This window comes from Cheilinus undulatus, linkage group 7 (assembly GCF_018320785.1).
Source record: "Cheilinus undulatus linkage group 7, ASM1832078v1, whole genome shotgun sequence".
NCBI classification, from domain to species: Eukaryota; Metazoa; Chordata; class Actinopteri; order Labriformes; family Labridae; genus Cheilinus; species Cheilinus undulatus.
The window spans coordinates 51,227,972-51,250,474 of NC_054871.1; the positions used below are offsets into that span (position 1 = coordinate 51,227,972).

The following is a 22,503-nucleotide window of genomic DNA, read 5'->3' on the forward strand; positions in this document are numbered from 1 at the left end:
AGTTTTTGAGTGTCCTGGTTTCTCTTTGTGCATGTATACGTCTTCAGAAACTGGGATATTACAGTATCCCGGTTTTGAGAAACCCGGTTTTGCTATCTGGATAACTTCTAAAGAAAACAGAATACTGTGCCATGTATACTCTATATCCTGTTTTCTGGCTGCTATAGACTACCTGTGCAGGCACAACTTTGATTTAACCTCATTTAACTTAAGATACTGTAAATACTGCGTCTGTGTGGCGGAGGAACAGCTGATCTACTCTGCCTGGAGAGAGTGACAGCTGAGTGGCTGTGTGTGCGGCGGATCAATCTGAACTGAAGGCAGTCAACGCGCTCATATTTAGATAAAACGTGAACTTAACAGTTTAATTTTTCAGCCATGAATGAAACATAAGCGTAGTTTACTGTGGAGAGAGAGAATGACCGCTTACACCATGAGTTAGAGCTCTGTGAGCTGAGGATGGAAAGACCACACTCGGTAAGCGACCTGCACAGTTTGTCAACTCCTACTCCTCCCAGTCCTGACATTTAGAAACGTTGACTTTTTCCGGTGTACTTTTCAAAATAGAAGCATATCCTTTTTTAAGACCCTTTTTGAGCTGCCCCTGTTTTCACAGACTTTTATTTTGAAGTTTAACTGTGTTAAACCCAGAATAACAGAGATCTAATTTTTTTTTGAATCAAATTTCAAACTTACCTCGTCTGTTGCTGTAAAATAAAATCACAACTATCTGTTCAGATATGATTTAGTGATCAGAAACCAGGACACTAGTTTTTCTCATGTATACAGGGATATATAATAACTGGGTTTCTCTGTGCGCATGTAAACTCAGTATCCTGAATATGATAAAGACCAGGATATGACTCATAACCGGGATACTCAAGTCCATGTAAATGCAGTCATTGTTTTGAGCTGTTTATGACTATGCCAAGCTTTTAACTGCACACCTTGATTCCAGAACTACTTTTGTGTTCCAACAGGGGTGAAATATTTAGGAAAAAATAAGTAAAAAAACACTGTCAAAGAAAGACAGCAGGCAGGAATTTATAAAAAGCCCCTGGCTAAAGCCTGGATGAGCAGGTGTCACACAGCACTAGTGTAGGGTCTGTTTCCACAAAGTGGTCTGGTGTGGTTCATTAGGTTTTGCCAACCTACAGCCTTGCTGGTTGTGGCTTAGCTCAGTAAAGCTTTTTGTTTGGCTACCAAATGACTCTTTATTTGGTACCAGTTTGGCCTATTTTTTTTTTTTTTTTTTTTTTTTTTGTTTAGATTTTTCTTTTGCTTTCCATGCCTTTTTTCCATAATGGAGGGACAGTGGATAGAGTCGGAAACGGGAGAGAGAGTGGGGAGTGACATGCGGTAAAGGGCCATATAGTGGGGCAGCTTAACTAGAAATTCCATAACAATTGTTCATTTTGTGATACAAGCATAAAATTTGGTACAGTTATAGCCAAAGGCATTCCCAAAAGATGTGGATATGGAGGCATCTTGAATTTTCAACATGGCGCCCATGGCAGCCATTTTTCAAAATGGCCACCAATGATAACAGTTTTCTTATCAATTTTCTTATCAGGAATGGATTTTTACTGGTATTAAGGACCTAAATAGTTTAATTTGTCTACCATACCATTGGAGAAGGTGGAGGTTAGTTAAGAAATCGGCGGGGCTTAGATCATAAATGGGTGTGGCTTAAAAATTGGTTGTTTTATTTTTGCAATTTCATATTACATAGAAATTGAAAAGATGGAATGGAAATTTAGTTTGAGGTTGTTGTTTTTAAGCCTGAAATTAATGCAGTTTGAACAAAAGTCCTACCTGCTATATTTTGTTTATTAGAAAATTAGAGACACCTCAGAACTGAGTTCAGATCAATTCTTTTGATCTCAAGAGTAAGAGAACCCTTTCAGATTTACACTACCTTTATATGAACTTGAAACTTGAATTAAGTTTCAGATCAGTGTGTTTTATTACAAGACTGAAAGAACTATTTACATTTTACACTAAGTTTTACATAAACTGGAAACTTGAATTGAGTTTCCAATCAATGTTTTTGATCACAAGAGTACAATAAGTATGTACAATTTACACTAATTTTTATATGAACTTGCAACTTGAATTAAGTTTCAGATCAGTGTTGTGTGTTGTCAGTGTCAATGCCTCTGCCTTGTCTTCTTGGCACATATAATACAGTCTTAGCTATCCAAGAAGTTGATTGTCTTTATCAAGATGCACAAGTTAGAAGTTCTTCGACAATTTTATCCACATTGTCTAACAGTAAAGGCCGAGGGGTTATCCTTTAACCACCTTGCCGTTGAAACACACATTCAGGTATGGGATTCAACTAGGTTCAGATGTAAAAACTGACCTACACCTAACCCGATTGTTCATCCAGTGCCACTTAATTCCTGTGCGATCTGTACAACAGCCGAGTAACTACATGAAGTCATGTAAAGCCCCGTTACCCTTGGCTCGGCTCTCCTGCGCTGGCGCATCCTGTCAATTCAGGTGCGGCTATCTAACTACAGTCATGGACAAAAGTATTGGCACCCCTGGAATTTTTCCAGAAAATACACCATTTCTCCCAGAAGTTGTTGCAGTTACAAATGTTTTTGGTATACACATGTTTATTGCCTTTATGTGCATTGGAACAACACAAAAAAGCCAAAATGGACATAATTTTGCACAAAACTCAAAAATAGGCCAGACAAAATGATTGTCCTTCTTTTAAAACTGTGGGTAAATCATTTTATTTCAAGCATGTGATGCTTATTTAAACTCACCTGTGGCAGTAACAGGTGCTGGCAATCTAGAAATCACACCTGAAGCCAGTTAGAATGTCTAAAAGTTGACTCAATCTTTGTGTTGTGTTCCTGTGTGTGTCACACCAAGCATGGAGAAGAGAAAGAAAAGCCCAGAATTGTCTGAGGACTTAGAAAGCAAAATTGTGGAAAAATATGAACAATCTCAAGGTTACAAGACCATCTCCAGAGATCTGGAAATTCCTTTGTCCACTGTGCGTAATATAATCAAGAAGTTTATAACCCATGGCACTGTGGCTGATCTTCCTGGGCGTGGACGGAAGAGAAAAATTGACAAAAGAATGCAACGCAGGATAGTTGGAATGGTGGATAAACATCCTCAGTCAACTTCCACACAAATTCAGGCTGTCCTGCAGACTCAGGGTGTAAAAATGTCAGCTGGGACCATACGTGGTCATCTGAATGAGATGAAACGCTATGACAGGAGACCGAGGAGAAACCCACTGCTGACAAAGAGACATAAAAAAGCCAGACTGGAGTTTGCAAAAATGTACCTGAGTAAGCCTCAATCCTTCTGGGAGAATATTTTGTGGACAGATGAGACAAAGGTAGAGCTTTTTGGAAAAGCACGTCATTCTACTGTTGACAGAAAACAGAATGAGGCCTACAAAGAAAAGAACACAGTACCTACAGTAAAACATGGTGGAGGTTCAAGGATGTTTTGGGGTTGTTTTGCTGCCTCTGGCACTGGGTGCCTTGACTATGTGCAAGGAATCATGATATGTATACACTATAAAAAGATTCTGGGCCACAATGTAGGGTCTAGTGTCAGAAAGCTGGGTCTGTGTCAGAGGTCATGGGTGTTCCAGCAGGACAGTGACCCCAAACATACCTCAAAAAGCACCAATAAATGGTTGGAGACAAAGCTGGAGAGTTCTGAAGTGGCCAGCAATGAGTCCGGATCTAAATCCCATTGAACACGTATGGAGAGTTGTCAAAATTGCTGCTGCAAGGAGCACCCTTCAAATCTGAGAGACCTGGAGCAGTTTGCAAAAGGAGAGTGGTCCAAAATTCCAGTTGAGAGGTTTGAGTAGCTTGTTGATGGTTATAGGAAGACATTGGTTTCAGTTATTTTTTCCAAGGGTGTGCAACCAAATATTAAGTTGAGGGTGCCAATAATTGTGTCAATTTTGTCTTTTTTCTTCTGCTTTTTTGTGTTGTTACAATACACATAAATGAAATAAACATGTGTATACCAAAAACATTTGTTAATTGCAACAACTTCTGGGAGAAATGGTGTATTTTCTGGAAAAATTCAGGGGTGCCAATACTTTCGTCCATGACTGTACATCTATATAAGCACAATATCAACTAGATGTGGGACTAACATTAGATAGCATTTAGGAAACTGAACTACACTACCACTTAATTATCACTAAAAGGAGTAGATTGATACTGACTACAGAAATAATAACATTAATGGCTAATGTATTTAGCTGACACTGAACCCCATGTTGGGTTTCCAGCAGTGGTATCACTAGTGTGCCCTGGCTGTGCTTCGACATCCACTCTATTACATTGTCTGTAACACATGACTACTGTCACAATAATTATTCTTCATTTTTTTTGTTCTTCATCATCCTTTATTATCATCCCTGATAAGAAAATAGTTATCATTGGTGGCCATTTTGAAAAATGGCTGCCATGGGCACCATGTTGAAACTTCAGGATGCCTCTATATCCAGTTTTCTTTGGAATGCCTTTGGCTATCACTGTGCCAAATTTCATGCTTGTATCAAAAAGGGGACAATTGTTGTGGTTATCTCCTCCACTAATGGGCCCGATTCAAACCCGGGCTTATAAATTGACTTTTTCATGTTTTGACCTTCAAGATTCACAATTCTAAATCATATTTTTAGCTTCTAAACTTGTGATTTTGACTTACTATCTCATTTATTTGCCTTTTAAAAAAAATATTTTGCCTTTAAATTCCATGTTTTGACCTTTTGAACTAATAAGTTTGACTTTTTATCTCGACTTTGAGCTTTTAAACTTATCATTTTTACTTTTTCTCATCTCAGAATGATTTATTATCAGTGTTATTTATATATTTTCATATTTTACTAATGGTGAAAATGAGGTTGACAGGTTCTGTTTAAATGTTGACCTTGTTAAGGTCTTAGGTAAGGCCTAAATTCAGAATTAGCGATTGACTTTCACAATCCTGGCCTAAATAGTCCGGCCCTCAGTACTTCTCATCGAGGCAAATCTGGCCTCAATATGACTTTGACACCCCTGTGCTAGGCTATCTGTGTGCCCTAGTTTGGCTTTTTTAATGTTGATTAAATAATGACAAAAAAAAACTGCTGAACTGTTCTAGATGCTAGAATTTTGCAAGACTGGGTAAATTTTGATATTGATTGTCTCTGCACCGGACAAATCAGTTTGAATGTGGTAAAATTCAGGTATTGTAAAGTGAAGGGATCATATTCAACGTACTATGTTGACATTTTCTGATAATTGCAGCGATCAGGTCCATTTAGAGGTGTAAAGTATTGACCCCTAACCCAGATTTAGGGTCACATGATTGCAAACAACCCATAACATGCAGACAGCAGAACACCAAAAGACTTGAGAAAAAAGGCATCCTTGTGTACTTATGCGTAGACATGCTCTGAGGATTCACAAGACCAGTTGTACAGGGTGAAGCCTGACTATGTAATGAAATGCACAATCCTTGTTATTTAATCATTATTTTAATATCAAACCAGCAAAGAGCACGCTTTGAGGTTCTTTCTCCTCCAAAACTAAATGATGTGATAAAACTGACAAGTCAGTATTATGTTACAGTATATTTATGCCGTTATTCTGTGATGTTTTCCCTCCTCAGCTCATGAGTAAAGAGTCCGTCAGTCCATTTACAGCAGAACGTTCTGGAGATTTGGAGCAGCAGGTAAGCTTGTGTACAATTTTGTTATCATGATGATTTTTTTTTTCCTGTTTGTAGTCTGTTTAATGTGTTTCCTGAATATACAAAGTTATTTTTTCCTTCTTACGCAGCTGAAAAAAGCTCTGGAGGATCTTTCTGAACTCATATTAGAAAAGGAAGCTTTAAATCAACGCTGCGAGGAGCTTGACATGCAGGTGAACACACAGACATGCAAACACTCTCACACTGAGTCTCTGGACTCTCCTGGTCCTGCTGTTTAGGCTTGTACAGACTCCGTCTGACTCTGATCACCTGTTGAACTCTCGACAGATCGTTTGTCTCCTCCAAGCAGAAGGCAGGTGAGTCCAACATGGCCGTCCTGAAACTAAACCCTGTGAAGCAGCTGCAACCCTCGACTAAGCTAACAGGCTTTAACAGCAGCTAAATGGCTATAAAAGAGGCTAACAGTGTCAAAGAAGCTAACATACTAACAACAGCTAACAGGCATGCATTGGTTAACTGGTCAACCTTTAACCACGGTTTAAAATGTCACAGTTAATTAATCACTAAGACTCAGCCACATTGAGTGTTTCCATTCTTAATCTCAAAAAGGAGGCCAACACATCAGATTTGGTGCAAACTAAGCCAAAACAAAGTGACTCCAGCTGTGATGAGTGATCTGAATGTCTCATGCTTATCAAAAGCCAGGCTAGGCCACAGTAGCTTTACTATGGCCAAGCAGCGAATCAGTGCATCTACAGAAGAAATGTTGGACGTCAGCAGTTCACCCATGTCTGTTTGTGTTGTTTGTTGATGCTCCAGTGTCTCTTTGCTGCTTTGCAAGAAAACTGATATTTAACATCATGAATCTGCTTACTCATCTGTACTATTACTGATCCTGCCCTTCATCTTACCTGAACTCAGCTGTTCCTGAACTAAACTGTACCTGTACAGGTGGCCGTTCTTCAGGAGGAACGGAACAGCCTTTTGGCTGAGAACGACGTCCTGACGGACCGAGCCAATCAGCTGGACACGTTTGATGACCCGAGCACGCCATCAGGGAGGAAACACAGCCAGCTGCAGCAACAGGTGGAGTCTCTACAGGAGGAGAACTTCAGGTGAGTCGCCTCCTGCTTCAGTATTAACTGCAGTAGTTTCAACCAACTTGTCTGACCAGTCAACAGCTCCACTGACATTTTACATTAACAGTACATTAACAAATTACTCCCCTTAAAGGCCGGCTCAGACTACACAAATTAAGCCAGATTTTGGCCCGATTTCACCTCTGCAGCTCATCGCTGATCATCGCCGATTTTGTACATCAGGATCAACAAACACTCTTGTAGTGTGACATACAGTGCCATGAAAAAGTATTTGCCCTCTTTCTGATTCCTGATTTTTTTTGCATATTTATCACTCTTAAATGTTTCGGATCATCAAACTAGCTTTTATATTTCACAATGGCAACCCAAATAAATACATAATGCAGTTTCTAAATGATTATTTTATTTATTAAGGGGGTAAAAAAATCCAAACCTATCTGGCCCTGTGTGAAAAAGTAATCGTCCCCTGAACCTAATAACTGGTTGTTCCACCCTTGGCAGCAATAACTGAAATCAAGCGTTTGTGATAACTGCTGATGAGTCTTTCTCATCGCTGTGAAGGAATGTTGTCCCATTCTTCTTCACAGAATTGTTTTAATTCAGCCATATTGGAGGGTTTTCCAGCATGAACTGCCTGTTTAAGGCCACACCACAGCATCTCAGTTGGATTTAAGTCCAGACTTTGACTTGGCCACTCCAAAACCTTCATTTTCTTTTTTCTTCTTTTTTTTTCCTTTTTCTGGGCCATTCAGAGGTGGACTTGCTGGTATGTTTCAGGTCTTTGTCCTGCTGCATAACCCAAGAGCTCTTGATCTTGAGGTCATGAACTGATGGCCGGACGTTGGCCTTCAGGATTTTCTGGTAAACAGCAGAATTCATGGTTCCATCAATCACAGCAAGTGGTCCAGGTCCTGAAGCAGCAAAGCAGCCCCAGACCATCACACTGCCACCACCATGTTTGACTGTTGCCATGATGTTCTTTTTATCAAATGCTGTTATTTTTACTCCAGATGTAACGGGCCCCACACCTTCCAGAAAGTTTGACTTTTGTCTGGTCAGTCCACAGAATATTTCTCCAAAAGTCTTGGGGATCATCAGGATGTTTCTTGGCAAATGTGAGACGAGCCTTTGTGTTCTTTTTGGTCAGCAGTGGTTTTGGCCTTGGAACTCTCCCATGATGCCATTGTTGCCCAGTCTCTTTCTTATGGTTGAGTCATGAACTCTGACCTTAACTGAAGCCAGTGTGGCCTACAGGTCTTCGGATGTCATTCTTGGTTCTCTTGTGATCTCCTGGATGAGTGGTCGTTTTGGTTGGCCAACCACTCGTGGGAAGGTTCACCACTGTTCCCAGTTTTCTCCATTTGGGGATAATGGCTCTGACCGTGGTTTACAGGAGTCCCAAGGCCTTGGAAATGTCTTTGTAACCTTTTCCAGACTGATAGATTTCAATCACTTTGTTTCTCATTTGTTCTTGAATTTCTTTGCATCATGGCATGATGGGTTTTGTTCCTCTGTCAGAATTTTTCTCACATACTCATCTAGTGTGACACCCTGACCCGACGTAAATAACGTGGATCCTGACACCTACCAACAGGAGCGCATCTGCTCCTTATCTTTCTATCATCATTTAAAAGAGTCCCTACTTTTCTCCCTCCAGGAAACCAATGTGTACCTTTTATTTTATGTTATCACATGCATACCTTGAGTTCTGAAGAGAGCCAGTCAATGTTGTCCTCCTCTTGATACGTCAGTAATTATTATCCATAATCCAATCCTTAATTGTTCTTTATACACTGTGCTGTCAGGATCTTTCTTGTAGTGGGGCCAGGTTGCCAGCCAAGACGAGGCAAAATTTTAGCCGCATAGTGCCGCCATGAATGACCAAAGAAATTGTGTAGTCTGATTCTGCCTTTAAAGATGATGACCTATAGAAGAAGAGAACATCAGCTACTATTGTGTATTTAAGCTCTCTGCCTAGACTCCATTGCAATGTCCCATCCTGTGTTTACACAGACTTTTCAGTGGTCCTTCTCTGACATATACAAGTCAGGATTTTGCACTAGTAACCACTGCACCCACTTTTTAACAATGGTGCAGCACAATTCATACATCATAAATATGATACATTGCTCTTAAATGCACATTTTTTTAATTTGCAATTTTGGTTGTACTAATTTTTTTATTCAAATCAAGAGACATAAGTCTTTTAATTTCTGCTTTTGTTTTTGTGTTGCTTATTTTTTGTTTCCCCTTTTTTTCCTCATGTGTAATTCACCAGAGGCTGTGCTTACCATCACTGATATTTCTAAATAGAATAAATGTTGATGTTATTTTGAAAAAAAATAATTAGAGAGAACTCTAGAAATATAAATCTGAGACTTTATATTCCTTTTTGATTGATGAACCAAACCTGTACCAAACTGTGACTTAAAAACTGAGATATGAATCAAACTGTGACCTCTACGTACCGTTAAAACCCGAGAGGATGGTGATCATTGCTTGTCATGGTGGCATTTCTTCTTTTGTCAACAAAGCAAAAACCAGAAAGATGCAGTGGGACAATTGGTTGCAAAAGCTGATTTTTTTCATTTCTGACTAGGGCTGGGGAATTAATCGCAAATTAGATTAAATTGCAACATGGCCTGCTGCAATTGTCAAATCGAAGAAGTTGCAATATTTCTATAACTTGAGAGATTTTGTGCACATTTTGCAAACATTCAAGTGTCAATTTTTTTTACAAGGGTTTACAAAAATCCTCCTTTTTGTGTTTTATGTATGTTTTTCTTAATCAAAATGAGGGACATAAAAATGAAATTGCCCTTAAACAAAGAAAATGACATTACATTTGCAATACGAGCAAAAATGGTTAGCTCATTCTAACTGATGAAGCATAGCGTTACTTCACAAAAGTCATACCTCAGCTGTGATCAGCTGGTAGCCAGCCTCACCTCCTCCACCCCAACTGCCTCCTTTATAGCTTAAAGCTCGTTGCACCCCCATATTCAGATTCATGCTACTATGGATTAATTGTTTTGGAAATAATTTTATTGTTTTCAATACACATGGTCTTATTTATGGAATTATTTATTGTTTGAATTTGTTGAGAAATACATAAAATTAGCACAAGAATAATCGCATATTAAATCGCAGTCACAATATTTGGGAAAAAAATCGCTATTAGATTATTTTTGCAAATTATTCAGCCCTATTTCTGACCCGCTACCCCTTAAATTTGGCTTCCCCTTTACATTTTAAAAGGGTGCAAGGGGGAGTGGAGAAATCTTTCCCTGAGAAATGGGACGACCCTTCGAGTTCTTGATACGTCTTCAGCAGTTATCTACACTAGAATCAACCATGTTGCCAGATATTTCCTTTGAGTGATTTTTTAAATTTTTGTTAGAGATTAAGTGTCCATAATTCTTTAAAACTAAATTGAATAATAATGATAATGATTATAGATTGTCATCATGATTTCAAATCTACCCACGGATTTTCCAGGAGGATTCCGATAACACTCAATTTGGGATACACCTCTGGAAAATCACAGTTCAAAGAGCCATGTAGCCCTAGCACTTCACCAAACTCCCTATTTAACAAAATCAGGACTTTCTACACTTGGAGGTGAAGGGTTAGGTCTGCTTTGTCTTTATGAGTCTGACCTTAAGTGTTACCGAAACAAGATTAACAAACTGCTCTTTCTCACATTGCAGAGCTGCGAGGCATGTGCGGTGGTTTTTATTTTCTGTTTTATTCTGGTTATTGAGAGCAAAGCTCCATTTTAAAATACTGCTATAGCATACAGCTAACAGTTGAAGCTTTGTAACTGGCATGATATTTTCTCTGGGCTCTGAATTTTTAGATTGGCTGCTGGAGCTCATGATTTGCCTTATGTTCTAAATCCAGCTGTTGGTGACTGAGCTGTGACAGCTCGCATCATTTTAAAACAGTGCCACTGGATTGCAACTCTGGGATTAAGCCAATCTGAACTGGTCTGTTTACTCCTGCAGGCTGGAGGCAGCTAAAGACGACTACCGTATTCACTGTGAGGATCTTGAGAAGCAGCTGATCGAGGTCCAGCACAGAAACGACGAGCTGACCAGCCTCGCTGAAGAATCTCGAGCTCTGAAAGATGAACTGGATGTTCTGAGGTCTGTAGAAAGAGATGTGATTTTAATAAACTTAAAAAAGAGATGGTCTGGTTTATTTTGCTGCTTACAGAGACGTCAGGAATTCTATCGCTCATGGGATCAGGGGTCAGAGCATGAGCTGATTGATTTATTCTGTCCTTGATTATTTTGTCTCCATGTAGGAACTGTTCTGACCGCGTGGTGATACTGGAGGCTTCAGTGGAAACATACAAGCGTAAACTGGAAAACCTGGGTGACTTAAAGAGGCAGATGAAGCTGCTGGAGGAGAACAACATGACCTACATGCAGAACACTGTTAGTCTGGAGGAGGAACTACGGAAAGCAAACGCGGCCCGTGCTCAGCTGGAAACCTACAAGAGACAGGTGTGTTTTCAGATTTGTCAGTCCCATTTGTTACAACACCATCCCTTGTTGGATGTATGTCAAAGCTGGGAAGGGGGCGGGTCTTCCTGTTGTCACAGCCAGTGGCTGATGAGAAGAGGAGGTGTTGCTGTCTTGATTAGCTCAGGTGGACAGGTGTGCAGGACGACTGCAAGACTGTAAGCTACCTTGCTTCTGAGTCATTTGGAGTAAACAGAAGACCTTTTTCCGTTTCTTTGTTATTAAGTTTATTCTGAAATGGAAAGGATGTGTTTGACCAGGCAGACCAATGTGGTTAAGATACAGAGAAGCTGCAGCATGTAAGGTCAAACCTTCTTGCCTTAAGCTTGGTAGCCACATGTTAGTATGACAAAGACAGCAGAAGCTCTGGACAAAAGGAACTGCACATAGATAGGCTACATTGGTTATATTTAATAGATGTATAAACTGCATTAATGATAAATAATACTCATAGTATAATCTGCTTTATGTCCATCAGGTCCAGGAGCTGCACAAAAAGTTGTCTGAGGAGACAAGGAGAGCAGATAATCTTGCCTTTGAGATGAAGAAGCTGGAAGAAAAACATGAGACAGTGATGAAGGAGAAAGAGGTGAAAGGGCTTTTTATCTGTTTTTCTGTTTTAATATATATTATTCTTCAATTTACCAACTCGTGTCCCTCCCCTGTAGAGGATCATCGTCGAGAGAGACTCCCTGAAGGAGATCAACGAGGAGCTTCGATGCACTCAGGTTCAACAGCACCAGCTCTCCAAAGCAGGTATCTCACTGACCTTTGAGTCTTGGGGAATTTCACACCTATGTTTTTCTTTTTTTTTTTTTGCACTGGTCTAAATCACTGACCAGGTTGCTCCATTGTTGCATAATTACTCAAAGTGTGGTCTGTGTTCATACGTAGACATTAGGAGGTGAACCGAAAGATGTGATGTGCAGTCAAAATGCTCTGTTGTGGCCGTTGAGAATCTAGAGGATAGAAGGCTCACCTGATTTTACCTTGAGCTGTGCTTCCTGGGCTCAGGCCACATCCAGGCCATCATTGATCCGCCTTTTATTCCTTTTTTAAAAACATTTATTTTATTTGCTTTTCTTGCAGTGATGACAAAACATAGAATACAAAGCCTGGTGTCAGTAAGCTGTTGTCCATTTAGCCTCTATTCTAGTTGTCCATTCTCTTCAAGTTTTTTAAGGGATTTGAAGTCAGTCCATTTCTCCAGCTTTAATATTTTTGTGTTAAACATGTTTAATCCTTTACCTACTGAGGCTAAAAATGGCGATTTGGACATATTTTGTGATTATGGCTGTAAAACAATTGGGAAATGCCCTAAGTCTGAGAGCTTTGGTCCCTTTTCCCTGGAGTACTTGAACTTGACTTTTCAACATCTGGTTAATGATTATTGCACATTATATGGAATTGTCAGCAGTTTAAAAGAAGAAAAACAAGAAAAATGGATTTGTTTTTCATAGCTTTTACGAGAAGAAATTTTGTTTTCCCCATGAAGTTTTGATTTGACATTTGAAATGTGAACCTATACATGTTTAGAACAATCACCAGTCATTTTTTGAGTCTAGGACTCTGGGTGTGCAAAAGAGAACTATATATGCACTTCACATACCTCAGTTCAGAAGATGCATCCTCCAAATTACTTTCCTCCTCTATGAACCGTAGCGGCTGTTTTACCGTTCTTGATGGTCTTCCTGACATAAATGTGTGTAATAAAACACAGACACACACAAATGTCACTACCTAACGCTATTTTTTGAAAACAAAACACCACTCTCACTCACTCTTCTTTTACTCTCTTCCTTCACTCTCCTTTCTCACTTGTCTTCTGCCAAAGCTGCCGTTTTTGCGGTGCCGTTCGACATTACCATAATATATATACCACACATCATATATTGCCGGAAAGCACAGATTCTCAGCTCTCTGTCAGCATTAGAATTGTTTAAATTTTTTAAATCGGACAAACTTTGACAGGGTTATGGTAATAATACTCCAGACATGTAAAACACAGCACCGGTGATGGCTCCATAGGTAAACGGTTATATTTCTCCACATTAAGTGGTTCTTCCTAGGGCTGTCAATAGATTAAAATTTTTAATCGCGATTAATCTCACAAATTCCATAGTTAACTCGCGATTAATCACAAATTAATTGCAATTTTTTTGTCTGTTCTAAATACCATACAGTACTATTTCTCAAGATTTAAATACCCTTATCAACACAAGTGGACAAAAATGCTTTCCTTATGCAAATGTTTGTTCATGTCAACAACCCAAAATAACAACAGATAAAGTCCAGAAAATTCTCTAGTCTGAGCTCAAAGATACTGAACGCTGCAAAAATATGCTGAGAGCATAACATGGTAAACTCAAGCCACAACAGATGGAGATACTGACCTTAATGTAACATTACTGAATAATACCACCATGTAGAGTCAAACTTTAGACTTCTAGAAGTTAACTCCTCTGTTCTCAGCAGCTGAACACCAAACAACAGATCTGATCATCACACATGGACATAAAGAAGTCAAGTCTCTGCTGAGAGCTCAGCAGTAAGGCACAGTCACATCTAATGGTGTTTCACTGTCCTGATGTGAGTAAGGTGGACACATCTGCCCTGCTCAAGAGAAAAAGCAAGTAATTACTTAAAAAATGTCTGCTATTATTTATCATATTTTTACTTTCAAACTAAAAAATGTAGTCCAAATGTAAAATGAATGCTGACAGTAAGAATATTCTTACTGTCTGACTGTCATCAGTCCAGTAGATTTACTGGAATGATGTCAATAAACACACATGTGAAGCCTCTTTTCAAAACTCATGAACACACAAAGTAAAAGAAGTCTCAGTGGAGAACTTTTAAGGTGTACTAAGAGGACTTAACCATCTCTTCATTCTTCAGATCATAGAAGAGCTACAGATTTAATCTAAAACCATTTTTTCTTCCTAAATAAAGGAGACCCACAGTCTAATAATGCTTTCAGCTTATATTCTGATACTCTACAGAGCTCATTCACTAACCTCTGCTCTCCTGTCACACACCAGCCTCTGCTGCTCTGTCTCCTCCTCCTCCTCATGATGCAGCTGTACATTCACCAGCATCAGACAATCTCCTATAGGGACTGCAGAGTCTTTGACAGTTTTGAAGCATCTTGATTGACCGTTGTTTAAATTTGGCATTTATTTACAGTTCCAGTCGATCGTTTTAGTAAGTTTCGTTTTTTTTCCGAATACTTTCACTTCCAAGCAGGAGCTGCATGGGGATGAGAGCGGGGAGGGGTGAACGGACCTTTAGGAGACGTGATCGGACCAGTCAACAGTCAGTAGCGCAGCTGTGGTGCCGGTTCATGGCAGATGTAATAGCCTAAATAAATGGATAAATCATACTGGCCCAAAAGTGTGTCAGCACACCGGGAGATGCTCGGTATGCCAGATAGCCAGTCCATCCCTGCAGAGTTGTCTGAGTGTCTCCATTGTAAACAAATCCAGCATGGCGAGGGGGGCGGCTCTCTGCATTAGCGGTGTGCATGGCCAGCGAGTGGTGCAGGCTATATAAGACTCTACGAACTTCCTGTAACTCCGTTCATGTCGACAGTAGGAGAAAATAACTTCAGTCTTATCTGACATGATCTGAAAGCTGAACCTGTCATTCAGAAGTCTCTGTCCTTTATCCATTTCTGCTCGCTTGTACCGCATCACGACGGCGCCACTTCCTGGTCTGGCAAACTATGGGATGGGTCGAGGGTCATACAGAACGCGCATGCGTTAATCGTGCGACAAAAAATTAGCGATGTTAAAATTATTTTGAGTTAACGCGATATTAAAGTGTTAACCTTGACAGCCCTAGTTCTTCCACAATGTCCAGTTCCTCTGAGTGTGGATAGCCCCACCTTGTCAAGCAGTCTCAGTGCAGTAGTTTAGTCCACACCAGGGTTTCATTGACAGATTTCACAAATTAAACAAAAAGTTTGCAAGTGAAAAAGATTTAATTTTGACAAAAACAAACCAGTGAGACGTTAACCTTGCTCTCCCTTTTTTTCTTATTTGTTTTAATGTTATTATATATACATTTGTGTATTATTATATTTCAATATTATGAATACTTATTAATAGATATACTTTTTTACTTTTCCTCTCCCTCTTCATCTCTCACTGTCCCTCATGTACTACTTGAATATCACTTAGCTGTCTTATTGCTCACCAATAAAATAGAATTAAAAAAACCTTGCTCTCCCTGTCCATAACCCTCTCCTAACCATAACTTCAATCCTCTTATTTTAACCAGTACTACAATCCTAAACCTAAATTCTCATGTCTAACTTTCTTGTAGAAATGCTTCCTGCCAGCAGCCCCAGCCATGAAAACCTGGCAGCTGAGTTAATGCCAGTAGAGTACAGGTAAGCTTGGAACAGGTAGAGATAATCTACCTCTGTCAGTATAGATAAATTATCAGTGTAGTAGTTTTTGGGAACATTATTTCATACGTAGTGAAGATGCTTGAGTATTTTGTGAGTGTAACCACATGTATCTGTGGACTGTTCAGAGAAAAGTTCATGCGTCTGCAGCACGAGAACAAGATGTTACGTGTGCAGCAGGAGGAGTATGAGCGGGAGAAGATCGCTGCCCTGCAGGCCGACCTGGAGGAGGCTCATAAGAGCCGCAGCAAGCTCGACACAGAGAACAGGTGACCTCAGATCATCATCCAGGTGTTTACCTGCTCTTTATCATGCTGGCTTTGTGATTATGTATGATGTAATGTGATGTGTGTCTCCATGGTGATAAAACTGCAGGCTGAGTCGAGAGCGGATCACTGAGTTGCAGCAGCAGGTGGAAGATCTTCAGAAAGCGCTGCAGAGTCAGGCAGCGAAACCTGACGATGTGAGTATCGTATTAAATCACAATACTATGTAATATAATACAAAATTCTGTCAACTTAACCCATTTAGACCTGATGCAACATCTGCAAACTGTGAATAATCCTAAGAGATAAATTCCTAAAGAACTGCAATGGGATTTGCTTATTTACAAATGTGGAAGGCAGAAGGGATGAAAACATTTTGGCTTTAACCCCGTTTAGTCTCTACAGGAAGAAGTTAGTGGATTTTAAAGTGGAACAGTGAGCAAGTAGAGTGGCATGGAGGCTGACTACTGCAGTATTTTATATGAGGATGACAGCAATAGATTAAACAGGAAAAACTAAATTTGGACCTTTATCATGATTTGAGTGTAGACTGGCTAGCTGAGGATAAGAGCACCAGGAGCATGTTTGAAGAGGAAGATGCTGATGACTTTGATTTTGAAAAATGTTCATTAATTTCAGGTCAAAAGCAGTGATTTACAGTGAAAACCAAGCTATCTGTGTGGTTTCTGTTAGAAGAGCTGAGTAAAAGAGATTTTAGTGAACGTTAAAGGGGACATACTTTACGCTTTTAAGACAAGTTTATATCAGTCTCAGAGGTCCCCAAAACATGCCTGTGAAGTTTGTTCTTGAAAAAAACACTCTAGAATTTTTTTTTTTGGCATGTCTAAAAACCCCTCTGTTTCAGCCCTGCTCAGAATAAGCTGTTTCTGTGTCTGTGGCTTTAAATGTTAATGAGCTGTCTGACTCCTCCCCTGACCACACCCCTCTCAGGATATGGATGTGGCTCTCCTGATCCTCTTCTCATCTGGCAGCTGAGATGTGTATCAGGAGAGGAGGGTGGAACTTTCTTCCAAGAGGAGAGGGCCAATCAAACCTGGGGGCGGGGCTGACTCCCCACATGACATCATGACAAGGAAAATCTGAGAATGGCTTTTTTCAGCACACAATTTCTGAAAGCTGGAAAAGAGAGGGAAGGAAGGAATGGATTTTTCTGGTACTTGAGGGGATTGTGGATAGGCCAAGGGTGCATATTTTTGTTAGAGAAGCCTGAAAAAAGGATTTTTGCGTAATATGTCCCTTTTAAAAATCCGTGCAGGTTCTCAGAAAACCCTCTATCTTCAAACAAAACTTAGAGTTTAGAGGCATTTATTTAGGTAGTTTTTGGTCTTAATGGGTTAAGTTATGATACATATTATGTAATGGTATTTTTAATTGAAAGGAGGTCAGCATATGTGCTGGGATATTTAAATATAATCGACTTTTAGTCACTTTTAAAAACTTCTCTCTAACCTAAAAACATTTAAAATGTTTATTTTCCAGTCTAACTTGAAGCGGAAACTCGATGCACACATGTGAGTTTAGATTTTGTCAAAATACAAAAATAATTTTGTATTTGTCAACTAAGGGGGGTAAAGTAACTTCTCCTTCTTCTTCAGGGTGCAGCTGAACGAGGCTCAAGATGAAATCATGAAGAAGAAAGAGCTGCTGGAGGACCTTCAGCCTGACAACACACAGACCTGTGAGTCTCTAACACACATCATCATCCTAGCTGCTAAAGCTAATGCTGCATTGTTCTGTTTTCTATTAATCGTAGCTGTTACTGCTACTTTACATGTTCTAACCGTCATCATAAATTCATCAGTTTCCTACAAAATGGGAGATAAGTTCATGGTCATGACTGCCATGAATTTCTTTCATTTGGCATTTAGTTTCTGCTGTCCCTCTCCTCTTCCTGTATTTCTCCACCCTGCCCCTCCTTCTAGTCCTTTCCAACCCCAGTGCAGCTTTGGCAAAGAGCTGTCAACATGAGTCTATGGAAAATTGGCCATCAGTATTAGGTAATCACATTCAAAGGCATCCATGCCTATTTGCACGCCACCAATGAAGCAGTGGGTGCAAATTTGGGCTAAGTGTCCTGCCCAAGGACATGAGGAGAACGAACTAACCCACAACCTTCTGATTGCGGGGCAACAGCCACAGCCACCAACTATCCACCTTATTCCGAGACCCCATGGTTCTTTGCGTGGAATATGGGTGGAACCTCCAGTCCTTTCTAGCTGAATAGTAACCTGACACACCAGATGGATTTGTTTCACACATCCATCTGGAAAACCTTCGATATACAACGTTTGGGAAAAGGCAGAGCCTTTGAAAAAAACTCGGAGTGTGATTGGATGAACGTTCTATCTGTCACATCTTAACGGGCCAATCAGAGCAACGAAACACGTGACGTCATCACCGCTACCGAGGTGCGCAGCTACAAGGAATAAACTCCATAGAGAACTGCGTAACGCGAACGATGGCAGCTGTAGACATGTCAGTACACGTCTTTTGGCGTTTTTGAAAAGAAAACAACTCACTGCTGTTCTTTGTTCTTCTTTTAACGAAGAAATTTCATCAAGTTCCAATAAAACTGACGCTATAGCGGCATCCATGCTAATGTCTTACGCCATGACGGCACCGGCCTCTTGTTGCTGCTTGCTTACATCACGACTCTGCCACACCTGGAAGTACTGCCCCTCGTCGCTGATTGGTCCTGTCATTTTCTAACCGGGCCCAAACGGTTCAGACGGGAGCTTTGCAAGATGGATTCACCAGGAAACAGGCGAATCCATCTGCTTTGCAAGGTTAGCTGAATGGGACTTTGCATAGAAACGAGATGCTAAACGTAATTATTAGAGCATTTGGACATTAAAATATGTAAACTTCGTCAAACGGGGGAACGGGATTATATTATTATTATTTCTCCGCCCTGTACTAGAGAGTATAAAGTGACAACATTACCCTAAAGAATTTAGACATCATTCTGTCAAAACAACTGTCATTCGTAGTTAGCCGCTATTGTTAGCTGCTGCACTAGAATACACGTATTAAATGTACTTCCACTTTAGCACCGGAAGTTTCGCCCATATTCCGATTTACAGTAGAGGCCCCAGGAATAAGGTGGATAGCATAACTAAATAATAAGATGATGGAAATAGAATAAGACACTAAATATTCATTTATTTTCAAGTAGGCTAGTAGCGGGTTTGAAACAAAAAAGCTTTTGATAAAGGAAAATTAAACCTGTTAACAGCTACTTCTGTCTCTTTTTCTTACTCTCGTACTTTCTCTTCCAGTAAGAACAATGATGTTCAATCTGTCCTATAAACATTTTAAAGCTTTAACAGTGACGGTAAACAGATTTTGAATGTTCGAAAGCAGGGCTGTCAAACTCAATCCCAGCAGGGGCTGGATTCTGGATTCAGGTCTAACCTGAGGGCCTAACAGGGTCAATATTTAACCAGAAACTGTTCACCTCATTTCACCAGTAATAAAATATTAAATAAAAACTTAGCGCAGACGAACAAATGTGACATTTAGAAAGTTTAAAAGATAAGTTTAAAAGCTCACAATCTGAGAAAAGTAAATTTATTAGTTTAAAGAGGTCAAAACATGAAATTGAAAATAATGTTTTTAAAGGCAAATATATCAGAAATAAAGTCAAAATCACGAGTTTAAAAGGTCAAAATATGCAATAAAATATATATATAATAATGAAAGTCAAAATATGATTCAAATTTTAAATTGTGGGACTTAAAGGTCAAACTATGGAATTATGAAGTCAAAGTTTGGAGTTGAAAATATGTGGTAAAATACAAAATAATTAGTTAAAAGTCAAAATATGACTTAAAAATCAGAATTATGAATCTCAAAGCTCAAAATATTATAAGAGAAGTCAAAATAATGAGTTGAAATGCTCAAAGTATTAAATAAAAGTCAAAATCCTAAGTGTGACCCCCTAATTGTGAGATGTATAATTAAAAAATATGAGATTAAAACACAAATTAATTTCTTTTTTTTTTTTTTTAATTCTTTATTTTTCAGTTTTGAAAGGCAGACATCAGAGCACAACACATACATGCTGGAGTAACTGAGTTTCCTCTGCTATTCAGTCTTTTATTTTTCTTGTTTAAATATAAGGAACTAAGTGCAACTTGGGCGAGGTACAGTGTGTACATAAGATCAACCAAAAATACACCATAAATAGTCTGGTGGGAAGTAAAAGAAAAACACAGTTGTAGTTTATCAAGATTGCATAGCGCCACAGATACCTTAAATCGTCACCTCCACAAAGTCTCTCTGAATGGGTTTGACATATTTGACCCAGTTGGTCCATAGTTTAACAAAAATATCTTTTTGTAGATGTAAACAAAAAGTAATTCTTTCCATAGCATAAATATCATTTACAATTTTAATCCACTCTTGTTTTGTGGGGGGTTCAGGAAACAACCACCGTCTCCTAATAGCCTTTTTACAGGCAGGCTGACTTCTTATTTTAATATTTTTACTCCTTTTTCAGATTTTATGACTTAACAAGGAAATCTCAAATCATCAAGGATGATGAACAGAAATATGAGATAATCTTGCAGGCTGGATTTGGCCCCCGGGCCCTGAGTTTGACACCTAACTTTGTGGTCTGAAAGGGACGATGCAGTTTTAAATAGTTTCATACAAGAGCATGAATCTGATGTGCTGCACAGAGAGTTTATAGCAATTGCTAATTTAAAACTCTTGTCCCTAGTTGGGCCTTTGAGTAAACTGTTCCTAAAATGTGAACATTTAACTTTAACTGCATAACTTTACTGGCACAAGAGTTTACAGAATAAAAGGACAATAAAATACATATCAACATTAAAAAAATTCAATAAACCAGTTCAAATATAAAGTTAAGATATGTGTGTGAAGGTTCTATTTCCTGTCTTTTCAGATAAGATATGAGTCTGGATTACTGCTTTAAGATCTGTGCTTCAGATCTGCATTAATCATACAGAACATACCGGTTTAAACCGCCTGTAGCATGGGTGAGTTTTTCTGGGTCTGCTCGCAGCCCAGTGATTGGCCGGGTAGTGTCACATGTTACGGTCTACACTGTCAGGTCAAAAAAGCTGTTCTGTTTAAACAGACTCTTATTTGAAAGCATTGAAATCTGCACTGTCTGAAATGAAAACACACGAGAATTAGTATGTAATCCTTCATAATCCCCGGCCTGTAAAGATGGCCAACCCTTATTTGTTTGAGTGGCCTGGCTGAAGTTTGACTCCCAGTTTTTATTGGAGTGTGTGTTTGTGTGTTTTAGCGCTAAAACTGGATGAGCTGATGGCGGCTCTGAAGAAAAAAGACGACGACATGCGAGCGATGGAGGAGAGATACAAGATGTACCTGGAGAAAGCTCGAAACGTGAGACTGAAGAGTTTCTTTGATTTTCTAATTTTAAACATTTTACCCCCAACAGTTGGATCTTTTTTTAACACTGTATCTGTGTTTCTAGATTTGTTTTCAGTAACAGCCGTTTTTCATACAGCTTTTTTCTTTATTTCTTCCTGTTTCAGGTGATCCGGGCGCTGGATCCAAAGTTGAACCCAGCCACAGCAGAGATCCAGGCTCTGAAGAACCAGTTAGCAGATAGAGACAAACAGATTCTGAATCTGGAGGTAAATGTGCCGTTTGTGTTCAATGTCTGTTTTTTGTGACGTAAACATTCAGAATTTTAAATCTTTGTTTTCTGCAGCGTCAGTGTGAGCAGGCTCGACTGAGAGAATACGAGGAGAAGCTGATCGTCACAGCGTGGTACAACAAGGTGATTTTATATTTTCTAATACTACCAAGGTTTTATACTAACAGGGCTCTACACTGTATTCCAAATCATTATGCAAATCATATTTTTCTCTGATTTTCCTAAATAGGCAATGCAAATGACAGTCAGTATAATTTTCAAGTCATCAGCCATTAGAGCATAATTCAGATTTTATTGAACAAACTTCCCAATCATAACTTTTTATTTTTTCAAAAATAAAAACCTCAAAATGCACTGTTCCACATTATTAAGCATGACAGAGTTTTAAAACATTTTATAGGTTGTAAAGAACTGAAAATGGTCATTTCTTAAATTTGCAGCATTAGGAGGTCGTATTTACTTAAATCAAAGCTATTTCCATCAAAAACATCTAAACAGGCCAAGTTCCATGTTAACATAGGAACCCTTCTTTGATATCACCTTCACTATTCTTGCATCCATTGAACTTGTGAGTTTTTGGAGAGTTTCTGCTTGAATTTCTCTGCAGGATGTCAGAATATCCTCCCAGAGCTGCTGTTTTGATGTGAACTGCCTCCCACCCTCATAGATCTTTAGCTTGAGGATGCTCCAAAGGTTCTCAGTAGGGTTGAGGTCAGGGGAGGATGGGGGCCACACCATGAGTTTCTCCCCTTTTATGCCCATAGCAGCCAATGACACAGAAGGATTCTTTGCAGCATGAGATGGTTCATTGTCATGCATGAAGAAAATT

General features: G+C 39.3%; 1 protein-coding gene across 1 annotated transcript in view; it reads left to right on the forward strand.

Moving 5' to 3' along the window:
• Positions 1 to 22,503, forward strand: part of hook1 (hook microtubule-tethering protein 1) — a 32,720-nt gene that overhangs the window by 7,627 nt on the left and 2,590 nt on the right. Inside the window, exons 7-21 of the mRNA XM_041792349.1 lie at positions 5,650 to 5,712; positions 5,820 to 5,903; positions 6,643 to 6,806; positions 10,799 to 10,939; positions 11,101 to 11,302; positions 11,799 to 11,909; positions 11,989 to 12,076; positions 15,647 to 15,713; positions 15,860 to 16,000; positions 16,107 to 16,194; positions 17,498 to 17,529; positions 17,614 to 17,696; positions 21,297 to 21,397; positions 21,550 to 21,651; positions 21,729 to 21,797. Coding sequence (XP_041648283.1) covers positions 5,650 to 5,712; positions 5,820 to 5,903; positions 6,643 to 6,806; positions 10,799 to 10,939; positions 11,101 to 11,302; positions 11,799 to 11,909; positions 11,989 to 12,076; positions 15,647 to 15,713; positions 15,860 to 16,000; positions 16,107 to 16,194; positions 17,498 to 17,529; positions 17,614 to 17,696; positions 21,297 to 21,397; positions 21,550 to 21,651; positions 21,729 to 21,797 — 1,536 coding nt within the window. The remainder of the gene's footprint in view (positions 1 to 5,649; positions 5,713 to 5,819; positions 5,904 to 6,642; positions 6,807 to 10,798; positions 10,940 to 11,100; positions 11,303 to 11,798; positions 11,910 to 11,988; positions 12,077 to 15,646; positions 15,714 to 15,859; positions 16,001 to 16,106; positions 16,195 to 17,497; positions 17,530 to 17,613; positions 17,697 to 21,296; positions 21,398 to 21,549; positions 21,652 to 21,728; positions 21,798 to 22,503) is intronic.